Source organism: Pomacea canaliculata, linkage group LG14 (assembly GCF_003073045.1).
Source record: "Pomacea canaliculata isolate SZHN2017 linkage group LG14, ASM307304v1, whole genome shotgun sequence".
NCBI lineage: Eukaryota > Metazoa > Mollusca > Gastropoda > Architaenioglossa > Ampullariidae > Pomacea > Pomacea canaliculata.
In genome coordinates this window covers 11805274-11831083 of record NC_037603.1, presented here as the reverse complement: position 1 = coordinate 11831083, position 25810 = coordinate 11805274, and the positions used below count along the sequence as shown (strand labels likewise).

General features: G+C 46.4%; 1 protein-coding gene across 4 annotated transcripts in view; it reads right to left on the bottom strand.

Annotated features, from left to right (window-relative positions):
- Positions 1–25810, bottom strand: part of LOC112555363 — a 64385-nt gene that overhangs the window by 12572 nt on the left and 26003 nt on the right. The window contains exons 1-6 of one of the 4 annotated variants that reach the window (XM_025223729.1): positions 4214–4374; positions 3524–3633; positions 1952–2098; positions 1309–1494; positions 641–841; positions 74–283 (exon numbers count right to left, since the gene is read on the bottom strand). In XM_025223729.1, the coding sequence (XP_025079514.1) occupies positions 74–283; positions 641–841; positions 1309–1494; positions 1952–2098; positions 3524–3593 (814 nt within the window). In that variant the 5' untranslated portion in view covers positions 3594–3633; positions 4214–4374. Of the gene's footprint in view, positions 1–73; positions 284–640; positions 842–1308; positions 1495–1951; positions 2099–3523; positions 3730–4213; positions 4375–25810 lie in introns of those variants that run through there. The other 3 variants (XM_025223728.1, XM_025223726.1, XM_025223727.1) reach the window with 3 other exon arrangements.

Here is a 25810-nt window from a genome sequence, read left to right as displayed (position 1 = left end):
ATCATTCTGTTTGTTTGACACTCTATCTCACAAATCCCACTGAAAGGTTTAAACGCAAGAAGAGGTTTCTTACACTGCCCATCTTTGTTATGGACTTCAATTCTCCAGATAAGTAGGTTGTTTCCAAGAACGACTTTCCACCAGGACTTCATGCTTGTGCCTTTGGTCTGAGTGCATGAGGTCGTCCTGTCAATGTTGCCATCCACCGCTTTTTCAGCTCCACTTTGAGAAGAGAATGTTTCTTCTCCTTGACTAGCATTTTTCTTCAGCGCCAGATTGCGACCTGGAGACATGAAGTGGACATGACAAAGTACCTTAGACATAAACTGATTGAATGTTCGCATTTTCAATATGTGTTCATGTGTAAATCGCGAAGCATCAGTTTAATAATATTATGTAAAGGTCTCTGAAAAAGAACAACAGGAGAGAGGGATGGAAAGAGAGAGAGAGAGAGACTGAACGATAGGGAGAGTGAGAAGTTGAATATATAAATCATAGAAAAATAAAACAGAGAAGTAAAAAGAAAGATAATGTCAAAAACGATGTCTGAAATAACATTTTTTTTCTCCACCCGAGAAAAACCATCAGATCAACAGAGATAAAAGTATCAGCGACATGTTTTCAATACATTCACACATACCTCCTAAAATGTACACCTCGCACAGAGCTAGTTGAGCATCCCGAGAAGTGGAGATTTGAACCTTGGACACTAGAGAAGGGGGGTTCAGCGGGTAAACCAGCTCCGTGTCGTTGTTGTTTGCCTGGCGTGGAGTCACACGAGTTTCTGTGTTGTCAACGTCGTTGTAACAACTGACTGTCAGATCCTCCGGTCCCGCCGACCCTGAAATCATGATGTTGGTGATACAAGGTGTAAGGAATGTGGTGACAATTGTATTGTGTGCTTGTACTCCATAATTCAACTTTTGTCTGATTAATGTACAAATTCTGTATCTTATTGCTTTACAAGTCCTGCAATAAAAATTGTATTTTTTACATACTGAAACTTGCTGGCTTCCCGTTTAACAATTAAGTTTGTCTTTTTACATTAGCATATTGTATTGCTTACATCTATTTTTGAGCATGATTATTTAATCCTAGTAGTTTGTATAGTTTAAACATGCCAAATATTTAGTCAGTAAAATATTCAGCTCTACTGCTAAGATTCCACCAGGTTTTGTGTAACAATTACAGTGTTGACTTAGGTTTTAGAGAATCATATTTTAAGCTAAGCATTACCTTTTCATTAGAAAAAAATTGCATACTACTACAGCTAACAAACAAAACAGGAATAAAATATAAAATACACACCTTTCCGAACTATAAGTTTAATGTGAGTCACCCAAGAGCTGCTGCTCAGTTCCGCGGTCCACTTGACATTTGGTTGGATTTTTGCTGCAAAGCACGTGACCTCGTTCCCATCGGTCACACTGGCCATATTGCCAAACACCACTTCTACATTTTCTACCCGAGTACTCGCTAAAGCAGCGTAGTTCTCTGCAAGAAACAAAATACATATTTATATAACAACATATTTTCCAACGAAGACAATCGCCTTTTCTTATTTTCTTTCAAATTTCATTTCTGGACCTCAGAGAAGACATTAGGTTGTAGCCTGCTCCTAAGACCTTTTCCGTACCCCATCCTCGATGATGATAAAGGTGGTGGTGGTGGTGATGGTGGTGGTGGAGGAGGAGAAGGACGTTATCATCATCATTATCATCATCGATAACAATTTTGTACCTTAAATGCAGTGAATTTGATTTTGTCTTTAAGTGGATCATAGCGCAGATATAATTAAATCACATCAGACGTTCAAATTCAATGTGTATGCCTAGATTTGTGTGTATATATATAATGCATTACAAAAATGAAGACTGCCGCTAATTGTAGTAAAGACAGTAGATGTCAGATACAAAGTAAGTGGCTAGCTTCATGGAAGAAACAAACTCACCGTACTGACAAGATGTTCCGGCGTAACCACTTCCACACCGACAAACACCATCTGACCCTCGGCAGTAGTAGTAGTCTTCGTTATCATTCTTACATTGACATCGATACACGCAGTTAGGACCAAACCATTTTCGGATGCTGCAAGCATCTGATGAAAAAAGTAGCGAAGCTCTGCAGCAGTGGTTCTCAAAGTATTTCGGACCGCGGACCACTTTACTTAAGTAAAAAATTATGGCGGGCCACCGAGGCCTAAAAATCAGTCTGTACTATGAATTTCAAATTTAAATTGCCGAATTTGTTTCATTACAATTCAAAACTTTTGTGACAGTAGTATAGTAATAAGTTCACATAAAACTACGTATACCTCGTTCTTTGTAATTAAAATGTTAATGCGAGGAATACATCACTTTAAACATTATTTTGCTGACATATGACGACTGTCAGCCGCGGACCACCTGACTTATGCCCGCGGACCACACTTTGAGAACCACTGATCTACAGGCTACAGACAGGAGACACGGCGGAAAATCTGTCTTGCAACAAACCGTCAACTGTACAATTTTGCTATGTTGCTATGTACTCATTATTTGGTCACATTATCAGCATCTATTTCTTGTGGTTTGAGATTGGTGGGTGTGAGATATATATGTATAGAGGGAGATAGAGATCATTGATACAGGGTGCATGACTAGCAAATATTTATAAAGTTTACTTTTTGCGTAGTTTTCGCTATAAATTGTGTGGAGATCAGCTTGTAACAATTTCGAGGCTTAGGACAGGGCGACTGAGATATGTGTACACTAGCTGTCTGTTTGTAATTGGTGGGAAGATACCGGGCAGGTTTTTTTTTTTTTTGTTTTTTTTTTGGGGGGGGGGGACAGAAGCGAAGCTGATAGAAGCTTCAAAGGTAGATCTCAGAGGTCAGCATTTATTTTGACCCCAGCCCTCTTCATTATTACAAAGATTAAAAAGCCCCTATGAATGAATAGCACCTTGGGATCCATGATGTCTAAAGATAATTATTTCACACAGTCTGTGATCGTTCTCGTGGGCTGAATGTGGCATGTACACGACTAAGAGGACAGAGAGAGAGAACCTGTACCAGCTCCCATCAGTGTTAAACTGAGAAGAAGGGAACACAGATTTAGTAACTACATACTTCATTACACTGTGTCTATGACATCTATATACTGGAGTTCTAGTGGCTATATAGGAGTGCTAGTGATCACATTGCTGTGGAAGGAGATGGAAAAGTTGTTATGAAGATGGTAGTAACTCTAAGTGACTGTAGCAACACTGTAAATGTGATGCTACATCCTACCTCCTCATGTCAGTGTCAGCTGAACTCGTCTACATTCATCCCCACACATACTTTGCTAGACATGAATTGTCCATATAAAATAATTTAAACCAGTCTTTAATTATGATAACATAATACAATGTGTTTTACATCCAAACACACTATTACACCCGATTAACACAAAATAAACGAGAGGTGAGAAGAATGTGACCAACTCACCTCCCCACGCTCCACCCCCCACCCCACCATGGTTAGCTCCCTTGCTGTACTCACCAGAAGACTGGACAGCAGCCCAGAGACAGAGGATGACAAAGGGCGCTACAGCTTGCACACGCCCCACCATTTTAATGTATCTTGGTCCTCTGAAAGCATCCTTTGAAAACCTGCCAACAATTTGTTGTCACTTAGTCAGTCTCTGGTGTGAGAAGACAGCGGACGGGTGAAGATCCGGGTTTGTGAGCCCGGAAGTGTGTCAGCAGACGTAGGGCAGTGTGTGTGTGAGAGAGAGATGGAGGAAGGGCGGATATAATCATCGTGCTGAATGACAAAGCTTCACTTTTAAAAGAAAGTGCGTGTGACTGCTGACGAATCTGTGTTTACAGGTCACGTACGTGTGTGTGTGTTTGTATACGTGTGTGTGCATGTGTATCTGCGTGCCTGTGTGTGCGTAAACATATCAGGCGACAACAGGTTTATGGTGCACGCAGCCCACAATCCGAACGAGTAAAAGCATGCGAGGATCTACACAGACTGGATTGCCAACTCTCTTGTCACGTGATCGAACATGGCTGCTGAGAAATACTCGTCTGAGCATCCATCTACATTCCATCGTTAAATACACAAAGGAATGTTCAGTCTCTCTCATTTCTCTCTCTCATGTAAACGCGCGCGAGCACGCACACACACAATCAAATAGAAAGTCAGAAAGATGGATAGCCCAACTCCTTTACGCTAAACACTTACCATTTAACAATAGTATATCACGCTGAGCTTGGTTACCTTGCAGAATTTACACAGGAAAACCAGTGTCCCCTAAAAAAAAAATGATACTTTGCATCTGTAAGCGTTATTTTTCACTTCTTGAGAAAACTTTCTTCAAAGGTGGCCCTCCAGGTCAGGGTGAACCCTGATCGCCAGTGGCGTGTGTCACATCCGCTTTGTCCAAGTAGGGACATTGTGGGATACCGCCTGTCCACTTGAGTGATGGCAGTGACAAGAGCCAAGCAGCCCTTCACCAGCCCAGACATCAGTTCAAAGCGCACGAAGGGTCACAACAAAGCTAAAAATAGTTTTCCTGCCGAAAGAAAAACTTAAGTGGAGAGAATTCGTCGACAATGATTTTCTGATACCAGACTCTTCGTTCAACTTGTCTTAGACTTTAACTGCAGGTTACTGTATTGATGTGATGATTCAGTTTATAATTATATCCTTTACCTTCTCAGACCCTGGTGTTTGGAATGTCTTGCTATTATTGCTTTGAAGCCTCTAAGACCCGCCTCTTGTGCACTTGCTGGTGGTCTCTCCCTTCTGTGATTGTCTTCCTGCCCATTTTTTTTTCATTCTTTATTTTAGTTTGCACATTGTGATATTACATTTCTTACTCGGGCTCTTCTCTGGGCGCTTTAAGCTCACAGCCACGCGGGCAAATGCGTTTATAATTGCTTTATTATTATTATTTTTATTATTATCATCATCATCATCGTCGTCGTCGTCGTCGTCATTAAAAAGCATTGATATACCTGAAAACTTGCATGAAAGTATCCTCCTACACCCACAGTCCCTGAATTCTCACTCCAAATATGGACACGCACACTCACCACTCACATACCAGACACAATACCAACCACACACACTAAATATTCAAAAACTGCCATCAAAGTGCACACTCAACTGCTACCGACTTCAGATTCAATTTCTTTCTTTTACTAAAAGTTACTAGAAGAACACCAGAAACCGAAGCTTAAATTTCACTTGAAATTTTACAGATTTGAAAACCATTGGGTTACACAAAATGTTTGTGTGCAGTGTGTACACTTATCACTAGCTAAAAGTTCCTCTGTAATGTTGATAGTATCCTACCTGTAATCAAACTAGATAAGTTTCTTCTTCCAACAAATTTCCCTCTCTACCAAACTGCCACTTCAAATTATAATGACTTAACTGTCATAAACCAATTTAACAAGGGTCTTCATCATTTTCACCCAGGTGAAGTGGGAGATGCATTAGCTTAGTGGTAAAACTTTTGCTTGTTATCAGTACAGTGATGATCATAGTCTTTGGTACAAGTCTTTTGTCACAGCTTTGCTGGGTGCTTAAGATTTCAAGCCTATCATTACCCTTTCCCACTTGGAGTGAAATTACCAGAAGATGCTAGCACTTTCCCATTCCATAAAGCAAGCTGCCAGCTTAGTTAATACAGACTGTTTGCTGATATACAGTACAGTTCATCTATTACTGCAGGTTTGTAACAAAACCTAGCAACTCAAAGTGATGTTGTACTGCTCAGCAAAAAGAAAATGCTGGGTATCATTGTCCGACATTAACAATTTGAATTTTTGTACTTTCATTATTTTAAATTAACGTTTTGAATGATTAACGCAAAACAATTAATGGGGAGATAAACAGCTTAGGTAACACTCGTTCTGATAGATATATGATTTTTTAATTGCGCTTGATGTTCTATGCTGATTATCATGAACATTATTGCTCACAGCGTCTTGAGTCTGTGTGAGAGAAAGGGAGAGAATCTGCGTGACCCTTGTAGCCGCTTTCCCAAGGGAGACAACTATAGAGGACGATTTGTCATGAAAAACGATGTAGTAGCCCTTGTTGTACAGCGCATAACGGCGTTACTCGTGGTGACTGAAGTAACACATCTCACTACATGTTGTTAGGAACTAGATGGTGTAGCGGTGTGTCAGTGTGTGCGAGGTGTCGCCGTCAGCGCTATGATGCGGTATGTGACCCCGCCTGACCTGCCGGTGACCTCCGTGCGGCTTAGAGTAGAGTCCCCTACACCTTTCTAGCAAGTGCGTGAGCGAGTGTGATGCAAGCTTAAAGGTACCTGGAATATGCGGTGAGAGAGAGGGCATGTGTAACAAGTAGATGCTAGATGTTTCAAGCACACTCACAGCCACACAGACACAGACACACAAACGCCCAGTCGTCCTTCAGTGTACAAACTGACGCCCACAAGTGAGAACAGTACAAAACATGTTTATTAACGACGGGAGAAAAAAAGGAAAAAGGAAAGAAAAGAACAAAGAAGAGGAACAAATGATCCCAAGAGACCGAAAAGACAACCCAAACAATCATGCAAAACCCTCCTCCACGACCACAGCCTGTGATCGCCCCTGCGAACAAGAATTGAAAGGGAAGAATCAAATGACGGACGTGGCGAAAGCCCGAGTAAGGGTTGAGCACTAGTCTGTGTCTAGTCCCACTTGCTACTGTACGACGACTGCACAGCCCCCTTCCTCAACCGCGCGCGATGATTTGACGATTAAAGATTGACATGCAGGCTAAAGGCAATGGAAGGATTGTTCTGTCGCATGTCAAACTTTTTTCTGTGCCTGCCTTTCTCTCAGTGCTTGGGGACTCACCGGTAATAGAAAAGTAGTTCACAGCAGACGACGGTTGACGTCATTTTCAGGCTATTTTTATCCGGTTCTCGGGGAAAGGTCGAGGCCTTCTCCCGCTGACCGTAGCAGCGCCTGACGTCATGTCCATGCTACGTCACGCGTCGTCTGCTTGAGTGCTGAGTCTGCTGCTTGTTCTAGCTGTGGGGGTGCACTGTTCATGGTCCCTCCCAACCCTGTCCGCTGTTTAGGTGTGAAATGCATTCACGCGCTTTAGCGTCACATGACTGTATAATGCGCTGGCCATTGGTTACAGCCCCTGGGAGACTATGTAGCGAACCCCAGAGAGTAGCGTCCCTTGTGGCATTCTTCCCAAGGCGCTGAGAAGAGCGGGTAGTTTGGAGAAAACGGTTAGAGAGAGTTTAGGTCAGAGTGTTCGAAGAATAAAGAGTTACGGAAGCGTGCTTGAGGGAAATAGCGAAGTTTTACCTTCAGGGTTCTCATCTCAAAAGCTTCACGTTTTTCTGTCATTTCACATCGGTTTGGATCGTTAGCCCATCAAGCTGTTCTGTTCAATGACTAGTGCAAGACAAGAAGACAGACTATAGACAGGGGAGGGTGAACATAATAAAGAAAGAGGACTACAGAAGGCTGTAGATGACAGAGACGTAGCCCACCTCACCCTTATAGGCTGGTAGCTTCAGTAATGACCATGCCTGATTACGAAATTGTCATCTGAAAATAGAACAGAACACAAACAATTTAATCAAATTACTTTTCAAAATGGTTTTAACCCATCTTTTTTTAAATTTTAGAAGAACGTGTTCCTGCTAGCTCAATAAAATAACCAACATCTTTCCCTGTATGCAGATCTGTAGGTATCTAGTCCTCGGCTATCCTCTTTCTCTGGCACAAATTTGTTTAACATGCCGATAGTAAAATGCACATGCTGTAAATGAATGAAAGTATATCCTACCTACCAGTAATTCCGTCATAAAAGGCTTCATCTCGTCTCTTAAAAGATTATGCAAGTTGTTATGGCACGTGATGTAAATATTTCTTTAAATTAAACAGCCATGTATCATAATCATGATCCTAGTAAACATAGGTCCTACTGTATTCTCTTGCATCATAAAGCATATTGTAAATATTTGACTGTTTTTTTTATCAAGTACATTAATAAACATTTTCTGCATAATTTGTCATTATCACCTAAGAGAGTGTAAATACAAATACGAAAGCGAATGCGGTAGTAACTGTGCCGAAAGCACCAACTTTAAAACAAATATGACAATTACATAAAGTTTTCTTGAGTGATACCTGAACTACTTCTTCTGAGTTTGGATTTTATAGGCTCACCCATAAGGAAATCTCTGGATTATCTAAACGAAAGCTTGGTCTAATATGAGGCTGTTATTCAATAAGGGAAAGGGGGAAAGGGGAAGCGTGGTTTAGCAATTAGCATAGCCCATTGCTGAAGTAGTTGAGGTGGTGGTGGCGTGTTGTGATTTTTCACCCTTAAGTACATGGAAAAGATGTAAGCACATTCTACTCTACCACAAGAGAGTTACAAAGAATGAAACTGTTTTTTTATTGCTGCGTTCAGACGATGAGGTCCACAAACAGCGATCATGTTTTTCTGAAAATAAAGAGAATAAATCTTCGTTTGAGATTAAAAAAAAAAGGAACCAGCTAAGGAGATCAAGTTACTGAATTTATGTGTTTTTTAAAAGGGATAGCCAACTAAAGCAAAGCTTTGTAATGATGATTTATATCGCAGCTAATGAATATAAGACTTGCACAAGCACATCCATGCATGATACGTGCAGAGCAGCGATCACATTCACCCGCACACATGTCAAAATATCCGATTGATCCGATTGATTTAATTTACCGTAATTTACCAGTCAGTCATCTGTCATATTTGACACACTCTGAAACAACAACACAATAGCATTTAACTAAAGCGCTTAAATACATAGAGATGTGTAAGAAAGCAAATGAACTCACCAAAGAAAACTTTCTTTATGTAAACTTTCTTATTTTCTTCGTCGCACTCAAAACCAGGCTGTTTCCAAACACACAGTTCGATACACAAATATCGGTTCGCTATAAGGCATAAAGGTTGTCTCCATGGAAAATCCCAGGTGCCCGAAAGTCATCTTGCGCGCATATCTATAGCTACATTATTACATAGCTAGACATATAGCTATAGCGATTCTGATACTTAATGTTTTTTCTATAACCAGAACAAAAGGAGCCAGCATCCGGAGATCAGCCTCCCTGTCACCGGTACTGTTTAAAATCTTCTTGGAGAACATCATTCTCGAAGCTCTTCACGACCATCATACTTCCATTTGCATTGGTCTCCATCTGAACTACAACCTACACTTTGCAGACGACAGCTATTTGTTAACAGGCACTAACAAAGAACTGTAAGACCTCACCAATAGACTGACAGACAGTTTCAAAGGATTGTGGGATGAAGACCAGCATTAAAAAGAGCAATGGTATGGTCAATGGCAGCAGCAAAGCAGAGATCTGTATGAACTTGAAGAGGTCAGCAGCTTCAAGTACTTGGGGTCACCCTCTCCCAGGCAGTTTCAAGCCAGATATCTACATCAAGATCGCGAAAGCAACAGCGGCAGTGGCTAGACTAGATAGGATCTAGCATAGCCATAAGGTTCACTACCAAGTACAAGCTGTACAAACCTCTGGTAGTGACGATTCTGCTCTACGGATGTGACACCTGGACTCTGCTCGCAGAGACGGAAAGGAGAATCCAGACATTCGAGAACACGTGCCTGAGGAGGCTGCTCCGGATGTCATACAAAGACAACCGCAATAGAGATGCACATAGATACCACTTGAAACTGATAGTCGATGAAAAAGAGAAATAACTGAGTGAAGAAACAAAGGAATAGCCCAGAACAGTAGAAGGAGGTGTAAGACCAAGCATATCAACAGTGCCCAGAGGAACCCAAAAATCCACGAACGCCGACAAGAAATATAAATGGCCTCAGGTCATAAGCAAAGGTCGTCCCTCTGTCTCTCATTATTTTTAATTTGGTTTCCGTTCAACAAATATATATATTGAAAAATGTGTTCTACTTTTAGATGCTGGAGAAAATGGATTTCGAACGACATTTCTAAATGACTATACTACACATATATCGCAAATATGGAAACAAACATCTTTCTTTATAAAAAAAAAATCACGATAGCTGTTTTCTGAAATATGTCTTTGTTAGAATATATGAAAAATCGATTGTTTTACGTTTTGGAGAAGTAAAAGAAGTACATGAGCTTTAAAATGTAGAACTTAATGTTCCTTCATTTACAAAAGAAAAAAAAACTTTCATCTACTTATAGTAAAGCTAAATTTTCATTTGGAAAAGTATAAGGCCTTATATTAATTTAAAAAAAATTTAATTAACTCAAACTATTTCTTAGTGTAATCCTTCATACCTCCTTGATTGGCGCAGGTGTTGCCACCGAGTCCTTCTGTGCAGCCGTATGAGCAGGTTCCGGAACTTGCGTCACATGTCCTGTTCAAGCAGCCGATGCTGCACGTGCGGGCACAGTTGTGTCCAAAGAAGCCCGAGTCACAGGCTACATGAGAAGTAAGGAAGAATATAACTCGTCCCTCTGGACATGAAATAAGAAATCTTTATCGTCCACCTTGTATTACTTGTGTACTTGTATTCCTACACACTCATTTTAGCTCCTAAAACTGTCCTACTTCCTGGTCCGCATTTTTAAAAAGAAGGAAGCCATAGGCAAATATTTATCATCTTTCGCTTCTATTAAATTCAGTTTGAAAATGTACTCACCACTGGAGCAGGTTGCTCCCTGCCAGCCAGCATTACATCCCTGAGTGCACTTGCCGGTGATGTGATGACATCGGCTGTTGGCACAACCTTCACCACACTTCCGAGAGCATCCCTCGCCATAGTAATTTATAGGGCAGACTGGGCATACCCCAGACGTGAAACGGAGTTAGAGGTGAAAATGATCATGATAACATTTTATTTTCTTAGCACTTGGTTATGTGAATGTTCACAATCACACGAACACACCCGCGCACGCAACAACAACTCACACACAAAAACACACACACGCATACTCAAATACACACAATCACATGAACACGCTCATCACTCCCTCTCTCCACCCAACCACCCACACGTCCCCCTCACGATACACACTCAAACACAATATCATGACAAAGAATCTGTATCCACAATGCATGAGCATTCTCACACACGTCTCATCGACATATCGTTCAAAACATTTACTAATTTTTAAATGTTAATTATAAAATGAGTATGATAGTTACTCCGATGCCAAACTAAGAAAAGCATGTTAGTGTGGGTTTGATGCTGTAAATATCAGGAACAGCCTGTCTTGTACTCAAGGTAAAGGTAACAAGGTATGGAGAGAAAAAGTCAGAGAACTCACCTCGGTCACATTTCTCTCCCTCCCACCCAGGCTTGCACCCGTTGGTGCATTCACCAGAGATGTGTTGACACTTTCTCTCAACACAGGTGTCGCTACAACTACTGCTGCACTGGAAGCCGAAGGTTCCAGACCCACAGGCTGCAAAGAAAGAGAATCGCTGTGTCTCGCTCCATTCAGGTGATAAGTAGAGATATCAACGTATTTGTTATCTCCCTTACTGATAAACTGACTGGTGAACAAGAAGTGTAGGTGATGGAAAGTTGAAATAAATATGTTCAGACTTTGTTATTTCTGTGATGAATGGTCACATGGTGAGTGTGGAGGCACCTGTTGAGGCATGTGGTTACTATGGCTACTCACATAGCTGGCTTGTGGTTTACTCACGCTCTCAGCACCCAAGTCCTTGCCACCCGCTTTTGCAACCGCTGACAGGACACGACCCCCACATCTTCTCGCAGATTTCTCCACTATCTTCACAGTTACATTCCTCTTCACATTTCCACCCATGGAAATAATCAAGGCAATCTGAAAATTGTGACAAAAATGTAAGACCACCTTTATTTCTCTGTGTGTGCCTTCCCTTCCTGCCAGTGTGGGAAAGACAGAGTGACGAAAAAGTAAATTTGGTATAGCGGTACTTTTGTGGACGCTTGGACAAAATCCTTTCATTGTAAACAAGATTTTGTTTCCTTTAATACTCTTTTTGTGTTATTTTTGACATTAATGTCAATATAAAAAGGTAAGTGCCGTAAATTATATTGTAATATTTTCCTTAGCATTTGTGTTTTTTTAACAAATCTGTGGCGGTTGGTACTAAAAGAATGGAAAAGCCGGCGAAGGGAAAAGATGCATTGCTCTAAGCATCAAAATTAGTGTGTTTGCCATTTTACTAATCATAAGATCTTACATCATGTAGTCCTGCAGCATCTACGAAAAACGAAACAATTCAGGTAAAGCTTATTCCGAGCTCCATCTTCATGTCTGTCGTTTTAGAAATTAATTAATGGGAAATTAAGAATGATAGTTTACCTCCAAAAATGCGCACCTCACACAAAGTAAGCGCTGTTCCGCTATCTGGCAACTAAATGTTAACTTCAGTTGCATCCACCGGTCTTTCCAAATTAATAGATGTGATGGATGGTATGTCCGAGCGAGTGTCTTTATACAGGAGTTGAAATGATCCATTGTGTAGTGTAGCCCCAACGTCAAAATAGCCAAGTCTAAATGAATCTGCAACATTTAAACATTTCTTATGGACTATCACTCACTCACGTCACTCACTCACTCACCTCAATCACTCGACTCACTCCACACCCAGCTCAGCTCACTCCTCACTCACTCACTTCACTCACTCACTTCACCACCTCACTCACTCCACTCACTCACACTCACTCACACTCACTCACTCCACTCACTCATCACCTCACTCACTCACACTCACCCACTCCACTCACTCACACTCACTCCACTCACTCACCATCACTCACCCACTCACTCACTCACTCACTCCATCTCACTCACTCACTCACCTCACTCACTCACTCACCAACTCACTCACTCACTCACACTCACACTCACACTCACCCACCCCACTCACAACCAACTCACTCACCACCACGATCACTCACTCACTCACTCAGCAACCACTCACCACTCACTCACTCACTCCACCACCTCACTCACTCACCACTCACTCACTCACTCACTCACTCACTCACCCACTCACTCACTCACTCACCCACTCACTCACTCACTCACCCACCCACTTCACTCACTCACCACTCACTCACTCACTCATCACGTCACTCCACCACTCACTCACTCCACGTCACTCACTCACTCACCACTCACTCACCACTCACTCACTCACCCACTCAACCTCACTCACTCCTCACTCACCACCCACTCACTCACACCCTCACTCACTCACTCCTCACTCACTCGACCACTCACCACTCACTCACTCACCCACTCACTCACTCACTCACACTCATCATCACTCACGTCCTTCACTCACTCACTCACTCACCCACTCACTCACTTCACTCACTCACTCACCACCACTCACTCACTCACTCACCACTCACCCACTCACACATCACTCACTCACTCACCACTCACTCACTCATCACTCACTCACTCACTCCCACCCTACGTCCTCACTCACTCACTCACCCATCACCCTCACACTCACCCACTCACTCACTCACTCACTCACTCACTCACTCACCCACTCACTCACTCACTCCACCATCCACTCCTCACCACTCACTCCTCACACCACCCACTCCACTCTCACTCACCCACTCACTCACTCACCCACTCACTCACTCACTCACTCACTCACCACTCACCACGTCACACTCACTCACTCACTCACTCACTCACCCTCACCACCCACTCACTTCCACTCACTCACTCACTCACTTCACTCACCTCACTCTCACTCACCCACGTCATCACTCACGCACTCCTTCACTCACTCACTCACATCACTCAACACTCATTCACTCTAACACGTCACGTAATCACACGTCACCACCCCGGCACCACTCACTCACCCCACTCACTCACTCACACCACTCACTCACTCACTCACCACTCGCACTCACTCACTCACTCACCACTCACTCACTCACTCACTCACTCACTCACTCACCCACTCACTCACTATCACTCACGTACCACTCACTCACTCACTCACCACTCACTCACTCCTCACTCACCACACTCACCCACTCACATCACTCACTCACTCACTCACCCACTCACTCACTCACTCACTCACTCACTCACTCACCACTCACTCACTCACTCACTCACTCACTCACTCACCCCACTCATCAACTCACTCACTCACTCACTCACTCACCCACCCCTCCCACTCACTCACAGCACACTCACCCACTACTCACTCACTCACTCCCACTCACTCACTCACTCACATCCTCACTCACTCACTCACTCACACCACACCACCCCACCACTCACTCACTCACTCACTCACCACTCCGTCACTCACTCACTCACTCACTCACTCACCCACTCACCACTCACTCCCATCCGACTCACTCACTCACTCACCCACTCACCTCACTCTCACTCACCACTCACGTCACTCACTCACTCACTCACTCACTCACTCACCCACTCACTCACCTCACTCACTCACCACTCACTCATGGATCTCACTCACCCACTCAACTCCACACTCACTCACTCCCACACGCACCACTCACACACTCACTCACTCACTCACCTCACACTCACTCACTGCACCACACTCCCCACTCACACTCACCACTCACCCAACGGCACCACTCACCCTCACTCAACTCACTCACTCACGTCCACTCACTCACTCACACTCACTCACTCACTCACGTCACCTAACACACACCCACCATCTCACTCACCACACTCACTCACCACTCACTCACTCACTCACTCACTCACTCACATCACTCACTCACTCACTCACTCACTCATCACATCCACTCACTACTCACACATCACCACGCCACTCATCACTCCACTCACTCACTCACCAGGCATCAATGTTATCCTGGTCGACCCACTCACCACGCCACTCCTCACTCACACTCACACCTCACTCACCGCACTCACTCACTCACACTCACTCATCACTCACCCACTCATCACACACTCCTCACTCACTCACTCACCCCACTCACTCACTCACTCACTCACTCACTTCACTCACTCATCTCACCCACCCACTCACTCACGTCACTCACACCCACCCACGCCACTCACTCACTCACTCACCTCACCACTCACTCACTCACCACCACTCACTCACCACTCACTCATCACTCACTCACTCACGTCATCACTCACTCACCCACTCACCCATCACCACTCACTCACTCACTCACTCACCCACTCACTCACCCACTGCACTCACTCACTCACTCACTCACTCACTCATCACTCACCAACCACTCACCCACTCACCACCACTCACTCTCACCCACTCACTCACTCCCTCACTCACCACCACTCACTCACCTCAACCACTCACTCACTCACCCACTCACCACTCACTCACTCACTCACTCACTCACTCACTCACTCACCCACTCACCTCACTCACCCACTCACTCACCACTCACTCACTCACTCACTCACTCACTCACTCACCCACCACTCCACCACTCACTCACTCACTCTCACTCACCACTCACTCACTCACTCACTCACTCACTCACTCACCCACCCACTCACTCACTCACCACTCACTCACTCACTCACTCACCACTCACTCACCCCACCCACTCACTCACTCACCTCACTCACTCACTCACATCCACTCACTCCACCACTCACCACCCCACTCACTCACTCACTCACCCACCCACCACCCACCCACTCCACTCCTCACTCACCCACTCACCCACTCACTCACCACTCACTCACTCACTCACTCACCCACTCACTCACTCACACCCACTCACCACTCACTCACTCACTCACTCACTCACTCACCACTCACCCACTCACTCACTCACTCACTCACCCACTCACCCCCCACTCACTCACTCACCTCACTCACTCACTCACTCACTCACTCACTCACTCACTCACTCACTCACGCACTCACTCACTCACTCACTCACTCACTCACTCACTCCACCACTCCACTCACACTCCACTTCACTCACTCACTCACCCACTCACTCACCACTCACTCACCCCTCACTCACTCACTCACTCCACTCACTCCACTCACTCACTCACTCACCACTCACCACCACTCACCACCACTCACACCCACTCACTCACTCACTCACTCACTCACACTCACCCACTCACTCACTCACTCACTCACCACTCACTCACTCACTCACTCACCTCACTCACTCACTCACTCACTCACCACTCACCCAATCTCACTCACTCACTCACTCACTCACTCACTCACTCACTCACCCACTCCACCCACTCACTCACTCACTCACCTCACTCACTCACCCCCCACTCACTCACTCACTCACTCACTCACTCACCCACTCACTCACTCACTCACTCCCACTCATCACTCACTCACTCACTCACTCACCAACTCACTCACTCACTCACTCACTCACTCACTCACTCACTCACTCACTCACTCACTCACCCACCACTCACTCACTCACTCCCCACTCACTTCACTCACGCACTCACTCACACACTCACTCACCCACTCCTCACTCCACTCACTCACTCCCACTTCACTCACTCACTCACCCACTCACTCACCACTCACTCACTCACTCACTCACTCACTCACTCACCCACTCACCCACTCACTCACGTCACTCACTCACACACTCATCATCATCAACCACTCCAACTCACTCACTCACTCACCACTCACTCACTCACTCACTCACTCACTCACTCACTCACTCCACCACTCACTCACTCACTCACCACTCACTCACCCACTCACTCACTCCACCCCCCACTCACTCACCACTCACTCACTCACTCACTCACTCACCCACTCACTCACTCACTCACTCACTCACTCACTCACTCACCCACTCACTCACTCACTCACCCACTCACTCACTCACCACTCACTCACTCACTCACTCACTCACTCACTCCACTCACTCACTCACTCCACCACTCACTCACTCACTCACTCACCACTCACTCACTCACCACTCACCAAGCCACCCCACTCACTCACCCACTCACTCACTCACTCACTTCACTCACTCACCCACTCACTCACTCACCCACTCACTCACTCACTCACTCACCCACTTCACTCACTCACTCACACTCACCCACTCACTCACTCACTCACTCACTCACTCACTCACTCACTCACCCCACTCACTCACTCACTCACTCACTCACCCACTCACTCACTCACTCCCACTCACCCACTCACTCACTCACTCACTCCACTCACCCACCAGCTCACACACTCACTCCACTCACTCACTCACCCACTCACTCACTCACTCACTCACTCACCACTCACTCACTCACTATGACACTCACTCACTCACTCACTCACCACTCACCACTCACTCAACTCACTCACTCACTCACTCACTCACTCACTTCACCCACCCACTCACTCAACGTCACTCACTCACCTCACTCACTCACCCACTCACTCACTCACTCACTCACTCACTCACTCACTCACTCACCACTCCACTCACTTCACCTCAACTCACTCACTCACTCTCACTCACTCCACACTCACTCACTCACGCCACTCACTCACTCACTCATCACTCACACTCACTCACTCACTCACTCACCCACTCACTTCACTCACTCACTCACTCACTCACTCCCACTCACTCACTCACTCACTCACTCACTCACCACTCACTCACGCTCACACACTCACCACTCACTCACTCACTCACTCACTCAACTCACCACACTCACTCACTCACGCACTCACTCACTCACTCAACTCACCACTCAACTCACCACTGCACTCACTCACTCAGCCCACTCACTCACAACTCACTCACACTCACCCACTCACTCACTCACTCACTCACGTCACACTCACTCAGCACTCACTCACTCACGTCACTACTCACACAATCACCCTTCATCACTCACCCACTCACTCACTCACTCACCACACCACTCACTCACTCACTCACTCACGTCACTCACTCACATCAACCACTCACTCACGCCACTCACTCACTCACTCACTCACACTCACTCACTCCCACCACTCACTCACTCACTTCACTCACCACACCACTCACTCACACTCACCACTCACTCACTCACCACTCACTCACTCACTCACTTCACTCACTCACATCACTCACTCATCACATCACTCACTCACCACCACCCCCCACACTCACTCACACTCACTCACGTCACTCACATCACCATTCACTACCCACTCACTCACTCACCTCACTCACCCACTCACCACATCACTCACTCACTCACTCTCACTCACTCACTCACTCACTCACTCATCACTCACCCACACTCACTCACACTCACTCACTCCACTCACTCACTCACCACTCACTCCACTCACTCACTCACTCACTCACTCACTCACACACTCACTCACTCACTCACCCACCCACTCACTCACTCACCACTCCACCACCCATCACTCACTCACTCACCCATTCACTCACTCACTCACTCACTCACACTCACCACCCACACTCACTCATCACTCACTCACTCACTCTCACCTCCCACCCACGTCACTCACTCACTCACTCACCCACTCACTCACACCGACACCCACTCACAACTCCCCACTCCATCACCACCCACTCACGTCAATCTCACTCACTCGACTCACTCACTCACTCACTCACCCCGACTAGTGTGATTCACTCACGCACCCACTCACTCACTCACTCACTCACTCCACTCACTCCATCACCTCACTCACACACTCACTCACTCAGCTCACTCACTCACATCTCACTCAGGCAGACCACTCACTCACCAGTCACTCACCCACTCACACTCACTCACTCACTCACTCCACTCACTCACTTCTAGTCAGCTCACTCACTCGTCACTCACTCACTCACTCAACTCACACACTCACTCACCCACCCCGTCACTCACTCACTCATCAACACTCACCACTCACTCACCTCACTCACTCACCCACCCACTCACTCACTCACACACCCACTCACTCACTCACTCACTCACCCACTCACTCACCTCACCACCCGACTCACTCACTCACCACCCACCCACTCACCTCACTCACTCCACTCACCCAGCTCACTCACTACTCACTCACGTCACTCCACATCACATCACTCACTCAACTCACCCAACTCACGAATCACTCACTCACTCACTCACTCACTCACACCACTCACTCACCCACTCACTCACTCACTCACTCACTCACTCACCCACTCACTCACTCACTCAACTCACTCACTCACTCACTCACTCACTCACTCACTCACTCACTCACCCACCCACACACTCACTCACTCACTCACTCACTCACTCACTCACTCACTCACTCACTCACTCACTCACTCACTCACTCACTCACCCACTCACCACTCACCACACTCACTCACTCACTCCTCACTCACTCACTCATCACTCACTCACTCACACTCACTCACCACACCCACTCACACTCACTCACTCACTCACTCACTCACCACTCACTCACTCACCCACTCACTCACTCACGTCACTCACTCACTCCTCACTCACTCACTCACTCACCCTACTCACTCACTCACTCACTCACTCACTCACCACTCACTCACTCACTCACTCACTCACTCACTCACTCACTCACTCACACTCACTCACTCACTCACTCACCCACTCACCACCACTCACTCACTCACTCACTCACTCACTCACTCACTCACTCACTCACTCACTCACTCACATCACCCACTTCACTCACTCACTCACCCACTCACACTCACTCACTCACTCACTCACTCACTCACTCACTCACTCACTCACTCACTCACCCACCACACTCACTCACTCACTCACTCACCACTCACTCACTCACTCACTCACTCACTCACTCACTCACTCACTCACTCACTCACTCACTCACTCACTCACTCACACTCACCTCACTCACTCACTCACTCACTCACTCACTCACTCACTCACTCACTCACTCACTCACTCCACTCACTCACCCACTCACTCACTCACTCACTCACTCACTCACTCATCACTCACTCACTCACTCACTCACTCACTCACTCACCACCCCACTCACTCACTCACTCACTCCTCACACTCACTCACCACTCACTCACTCACTCACACACTCACTCACTCACTCACTCACTCTCACTCACTCACTCACTCACTCACTCAACCACTCACTCACTCACTCACTCACTCACTCACTCACTCACACTCACTCACTCACTCACTCACTCCAAACTCACACTCTCACTCACTCACTCACTCACTCACTCACACCACTTCACTCACTCACTCACTCACTCACTCACTCACTTCACTCACTCACTCACTCACTCACTCACTCACTCACTCACTCACACTCACTCACTCACCATCACTCACTCACTCACTCACTCACTCACTCACTCACTCACTCACCTCACTCACGTCACTCACTCACTCACTCACGATCACTCACTCACAGCTCACTCACTCACTCACTCACTCAGCGTCACTCACTCACTCACTCACTCACTCACTCACTCACTCACTCACTCACTCACTCACTCACTCACTCACACTCACTCACTCACTCACTCACTCACTCATCACTCACTCACTCACTCACTCACTCACTCACTCACTCATCACTCACTCACTCACTCACTCACTCACTCACTCACTCACTCACTCACTCACTCACTCACTCACTCACTCACTCACCACTTCACTCAGTCACAGATCACTCACCACTCACTCACTCACTCACTCACTCACTCACTCACTCACTCACTCACTCACCACTCACTCACTCCACTCACTCACCTCACACTCACTCACTCACTCATCACGTCACTCCACTCACCTCACTCACTCACTCACTCACTCACTCACTCACTCACTCACCACTCACTCACTCACTCACTCACCCCACTCACTCACTCACTCACACTCACTCACTCACTCACTCACTCACTCACTCACTCACTTCACTCACTCACTCACTCACTCACTCACTCACTCACTCACTCACTCACTCACTCACTCACTCACTCACTCACTCACTCACTCACTCACTCACTCACTCACTCACTCACTCACTCACTCACTCACTCACTCACTCACTCACTCACTCACTCACTTCACTCACTCACTCACTCACTCACTCACTCACTCACTCACTCACTCACTCACTCACTCACTCACTCACTCACTCACTCACTCACTCACTCACTCACTCACTCACTCACTCACTCACTCACTCACTCACTGCACTCACTCACTCACACTCACTCACTCACTCACTCACTCACTCACTCACTCACTCACTCACTCACTCACTCACTCCTCACTCACTCACTCACTCACTCACTCACTCATCACTCACTCACTCACTCACTCACTCACTCACTCACTCACTCACTCACTCACTCACTCACTCACTCACTCACTCACTCACTCACTCACTCACTCACTCACTTCACTCACTCACTCACTCACTCACTCACTCACTCACTCACTCACTCACTCACCAACTTCACTCACTCACTCACTCACTCACTCACTCACTCACTCACTCACTCACTCACTCACTCACTCACTCACTCACTCACTCACTCACTCACTCACTTCACTCACTCACTCACTCACTCACTCACTCACTCACTCACTCACTCACTCACCACTCACTCATCACTCACTCACTCACTCTCACTCACTCACTCACTCACTCACTCACTCACTCACTCACTCACTCACCACTCACTCATCACTCACTCACTCACTCACTCACTCACTCACTCATCACTCACTCACTCATCACTCACTCACTCACTCACTCACTCACTCACTCACTCACTCACTCACTCACTCACTCACTCACTCACTCACTCACTCATCACTCACTACACTCACTCACACTCACTCACTCACTCACTCACTCACTCACTCACAGATCACTCACTCACTCACTCACACTCACTCACTCACTCACTCATCACTCACCTCACAAGATCAATCACTCACTCACTCACTCACTCACTCACTCACTCACTCACTCACTCACTCACCACTCACTCACTCACTCACTCACTCACTCACTCACACTCACTCACTCACTCACTCACACGCACTCACTCACTCACCTCACTCACTCACTCACTCACTCACTCACTCACTATCACTCACTCACTCACTCACTCACTCACTCACTCACTCACTACTCACTCACTCACTCACTCACTCACTCACTCACTCACTCACTCACTCACTCACTCACTCACTCACTCACTCACTCACTCACTCACACTCACTCACTCACTCACTCACGTCACTCACTCACTCACTCACTCACTCACCACTCACTCACTCACTCACTCACTCACTCACTCACTCACTCACTCACTCACTCACTCACTCACTCACTCACTCACTCACTCACTCACTCACTCACTCACTCACTCAACTCACTCACTCACTCACTCACTCACTCACCACTCACTCACCTCACTCACTCACTCACTCACTCACTCACTCACTCACTCACTCACTCACTCTCACTCACTCACTCACTCACTCACTCACTCACTCACTCAACTCACTCACTCACTCACTCACTGACACTCACTCACTCACTCACTCACTCACTCACTCACTCACTCACCCTCACTCACTCACTCACTCACTCACTCACTCCACTCACTCACTCACTCACTCACTCACTCACTCACTCACTCACTCACTCACTCACTCACTCACTCACTCACTCACTCACTCACTCATCACTCACTCACTCACTCACTCACGACTCACTCACTCACTCACTCACTCACTCACTCACTCACTCACTCACTCACTACTCACTCACTCACTCACTCACTCACTCACTCACTCACTCACTCACTCACTCACTCCTTCACTCACTCACTCACTCCTCACTCACTCACTCACTCACTCACTCACTCACTCACTCACTCACTCACTCACTCACTCACTCACTCACTCACTCACTCACTCACGGTCACTCAAACTCACTCACTCACTCACTCACTCACTTCACTCACTCACTCACTCACTCACTCACTCACTCACTCACTCACTCACTCACTCACTCACCACTCACTCACTCACTCACTCACTCACTCACTCACTCACTCACTCAATCTCACTCACTCACTCACTCACTCACTCACTCACTCACTCACTCACTCACTCACTCACTCACTCACTCACTCACTCACTCACTCACTCACTCACTCACTCACTCACTCACTCACTCACTCACTCACTCACTCACTCACTCACTCACTCACTCACTCACTCACTCACTCACTCACTCACTCACTCACATCACTCACTCACTCACTCACTCACTCACTCACTCACTCACTCACTCACTCACTCACTCACTCACTCACTCACTCACTCACTCACTCACTCACTCACTCACTCACTCACTCACTCACTCACTCACTCACTCACTCACTCACTCACTCACTCACTCACTCACTCACTCACTCACTCACTCACCACTCACTCACTCACTCACTCACTCACTCACTCACTCACTCACTCACTCACACCACTCACTCACTCACTCACTCACTCACTCACTCACTCACTCACTCACTCACTCACTCACTCACTCACTCACTCACCTCACTCACTCACTACTTCAACTCACTCACTCACTCACTCACTCACTCACTCACTCACTCACTCACTCACTCACTCACTCACTCACTCATCTCACTCACTCACTCACTCACTCACTTCACTTCACGTCACTATTCAGACTGTCACTGTCAGATTTGAACACACCACCTTTCAGTCTTCAGACCTCGTCGGTAGCCACCAGGCTATACAGCCGTTACCAACTAACGTGCCTAAAGTTCGTGAAAAGTCAACTTCGCCGTTTACAACAATGAACAAATCCGCTAACCGAGACGCACACGCCCCAGAACCGGTGACGTCATCGACAACGAGGCTGCTGTAACGAAGATGACTAGTGCACGACGGACCACAAACACCCTGCTACTGTCCCCCTAGGTACCTCCAACTGCCAGGAACACACACGTCATACTCAATGGAGTGAACAAGATCGGAGTGACAGACGGCAACAACCTACACGATCCTCTCCCCCCAGACATCATTGTACGCGTGGTCAGAGTTGCCTGCCCAGTCAATGGAGGACATCGAAAACGGACTACAGTACCCTACAAAGAACACCAACAAGAAATAAGTGACAAGATGGCCGGCCTCCACAGTTCATGACAATTGCTATCCCATAATGTCGAGGACTTTGTGTGGACGGCAAGACAAGGGAGAGAATAAGTTCCACTGACCCAGTGACTACGCGACACGAGGTGTCCGTGCTAACGGTCACCAGGACACAGCACGGGACTCACCCGTGAAAATATTTCACATCTTCAACTGCGACATCGACGGTTTGCTCGTGAAAACACACTATCCTGGCTTTGTACAAAGCATTAACGTGTTTGTTATTGTGTCTTACAGACATTGCTTGACGTCAGCAGTACACTGCAATGTTTTCTCTGACTTCCAACGATACTTCAGTCCTGCTTCTACACTTACATCGCAAGGAAGAGCTGCCGCCGATATCCTTGTTTTTAGTAAAAAATGTATTTAATAAGTTTTTGCATAGACTGCAGTGTACGGTTGACAATTTGATTTTATTGCAATTTGACACCGAGTTTAACCAGACAAGTTCTGGACTTAAACCCACAGATGAAACGCAGAGTTCGGAGACAGACCAGGAGATCGATCCTCGGCCCAGAACCGGATCCGCTGGGGTGGTATGGTTGCGGCACTAGGAGGACAAAGAAGACTAAAAAGATAAGTGGGTTGTGTGTGTGTGTGTGCTGCTTCCACCATTTTTAAGTCTTATGATCATGTGAAAGCACAGTTACATCTGGACTTACAGTCTACCACAGAGACGTTAATATTCGAATACCACTTCTACACCGCAGCGTTCTCATGGCAACCTACTATTTCTACCTACGCATCTGGTTTGTAACATCATTTCTCATCTCCATCTCTTCCCAGAAGCACATTTTCCCGAGTTCCTCGACCATCTCACCGGAACATGGAGATGAAGCTGAGTTTGTAAGGTGGCCAGTGACAAATCACTGTCATGTGACCCCCAGCTTTCATGCTCGTTGACCAACGGTGACCTCGCCACCAGTTCTGTCCATTTTTCACGGTTCCTCAAAGCCATGGGGAGTTAATCACACCAGCGCTGTCCACACTTTCCATGTATCTCCTCCCTGTATCTTTCCTCTTCTTCTGTCTTCTCTTCTCCACTTTCCTTATTGTTTGGCATCGTAGTGTTGATTCCCTCTCCGATTTAAAACAAATGATATCACAGATGGTTGGCCTCTTCGAAAGTGAGACGTTTGCGATTTCTTTGTGGCTGTCGAACCTTTGCAGTCAGATGTTCCGAAATGTTTGTAAAGGAGACATATACCCACGGAGCTGGCGCAATCACAAAGACATTTCTCAGCGAGAAAATCGCTCTTGGTGGAGATCAGTGCGGGCAAACAGTTGAAATGCGCTCTGGGAGAGACAGGTTGCATCAATTCGGCATTAATGTCTCCGCCGTCTTAACTACAAAGACAGGCTGGAAGATGTGTATGTGTGTGATGGAGGAAATGTGTATTTTGATCACCTTTCAGAGACCGCTGGACACAGATCTGTTTTGTCATGTGAAGTATGCCTTGCTGTGAATGTGATTTGTGAACGCTCAGGTTGTTACAGTTCTTGGCGTGTGTCTCTGCATGCGTGCGTGTGTGGTGTGAGTGTGCTCTTCTTTCTCTTTTTCTTCTCT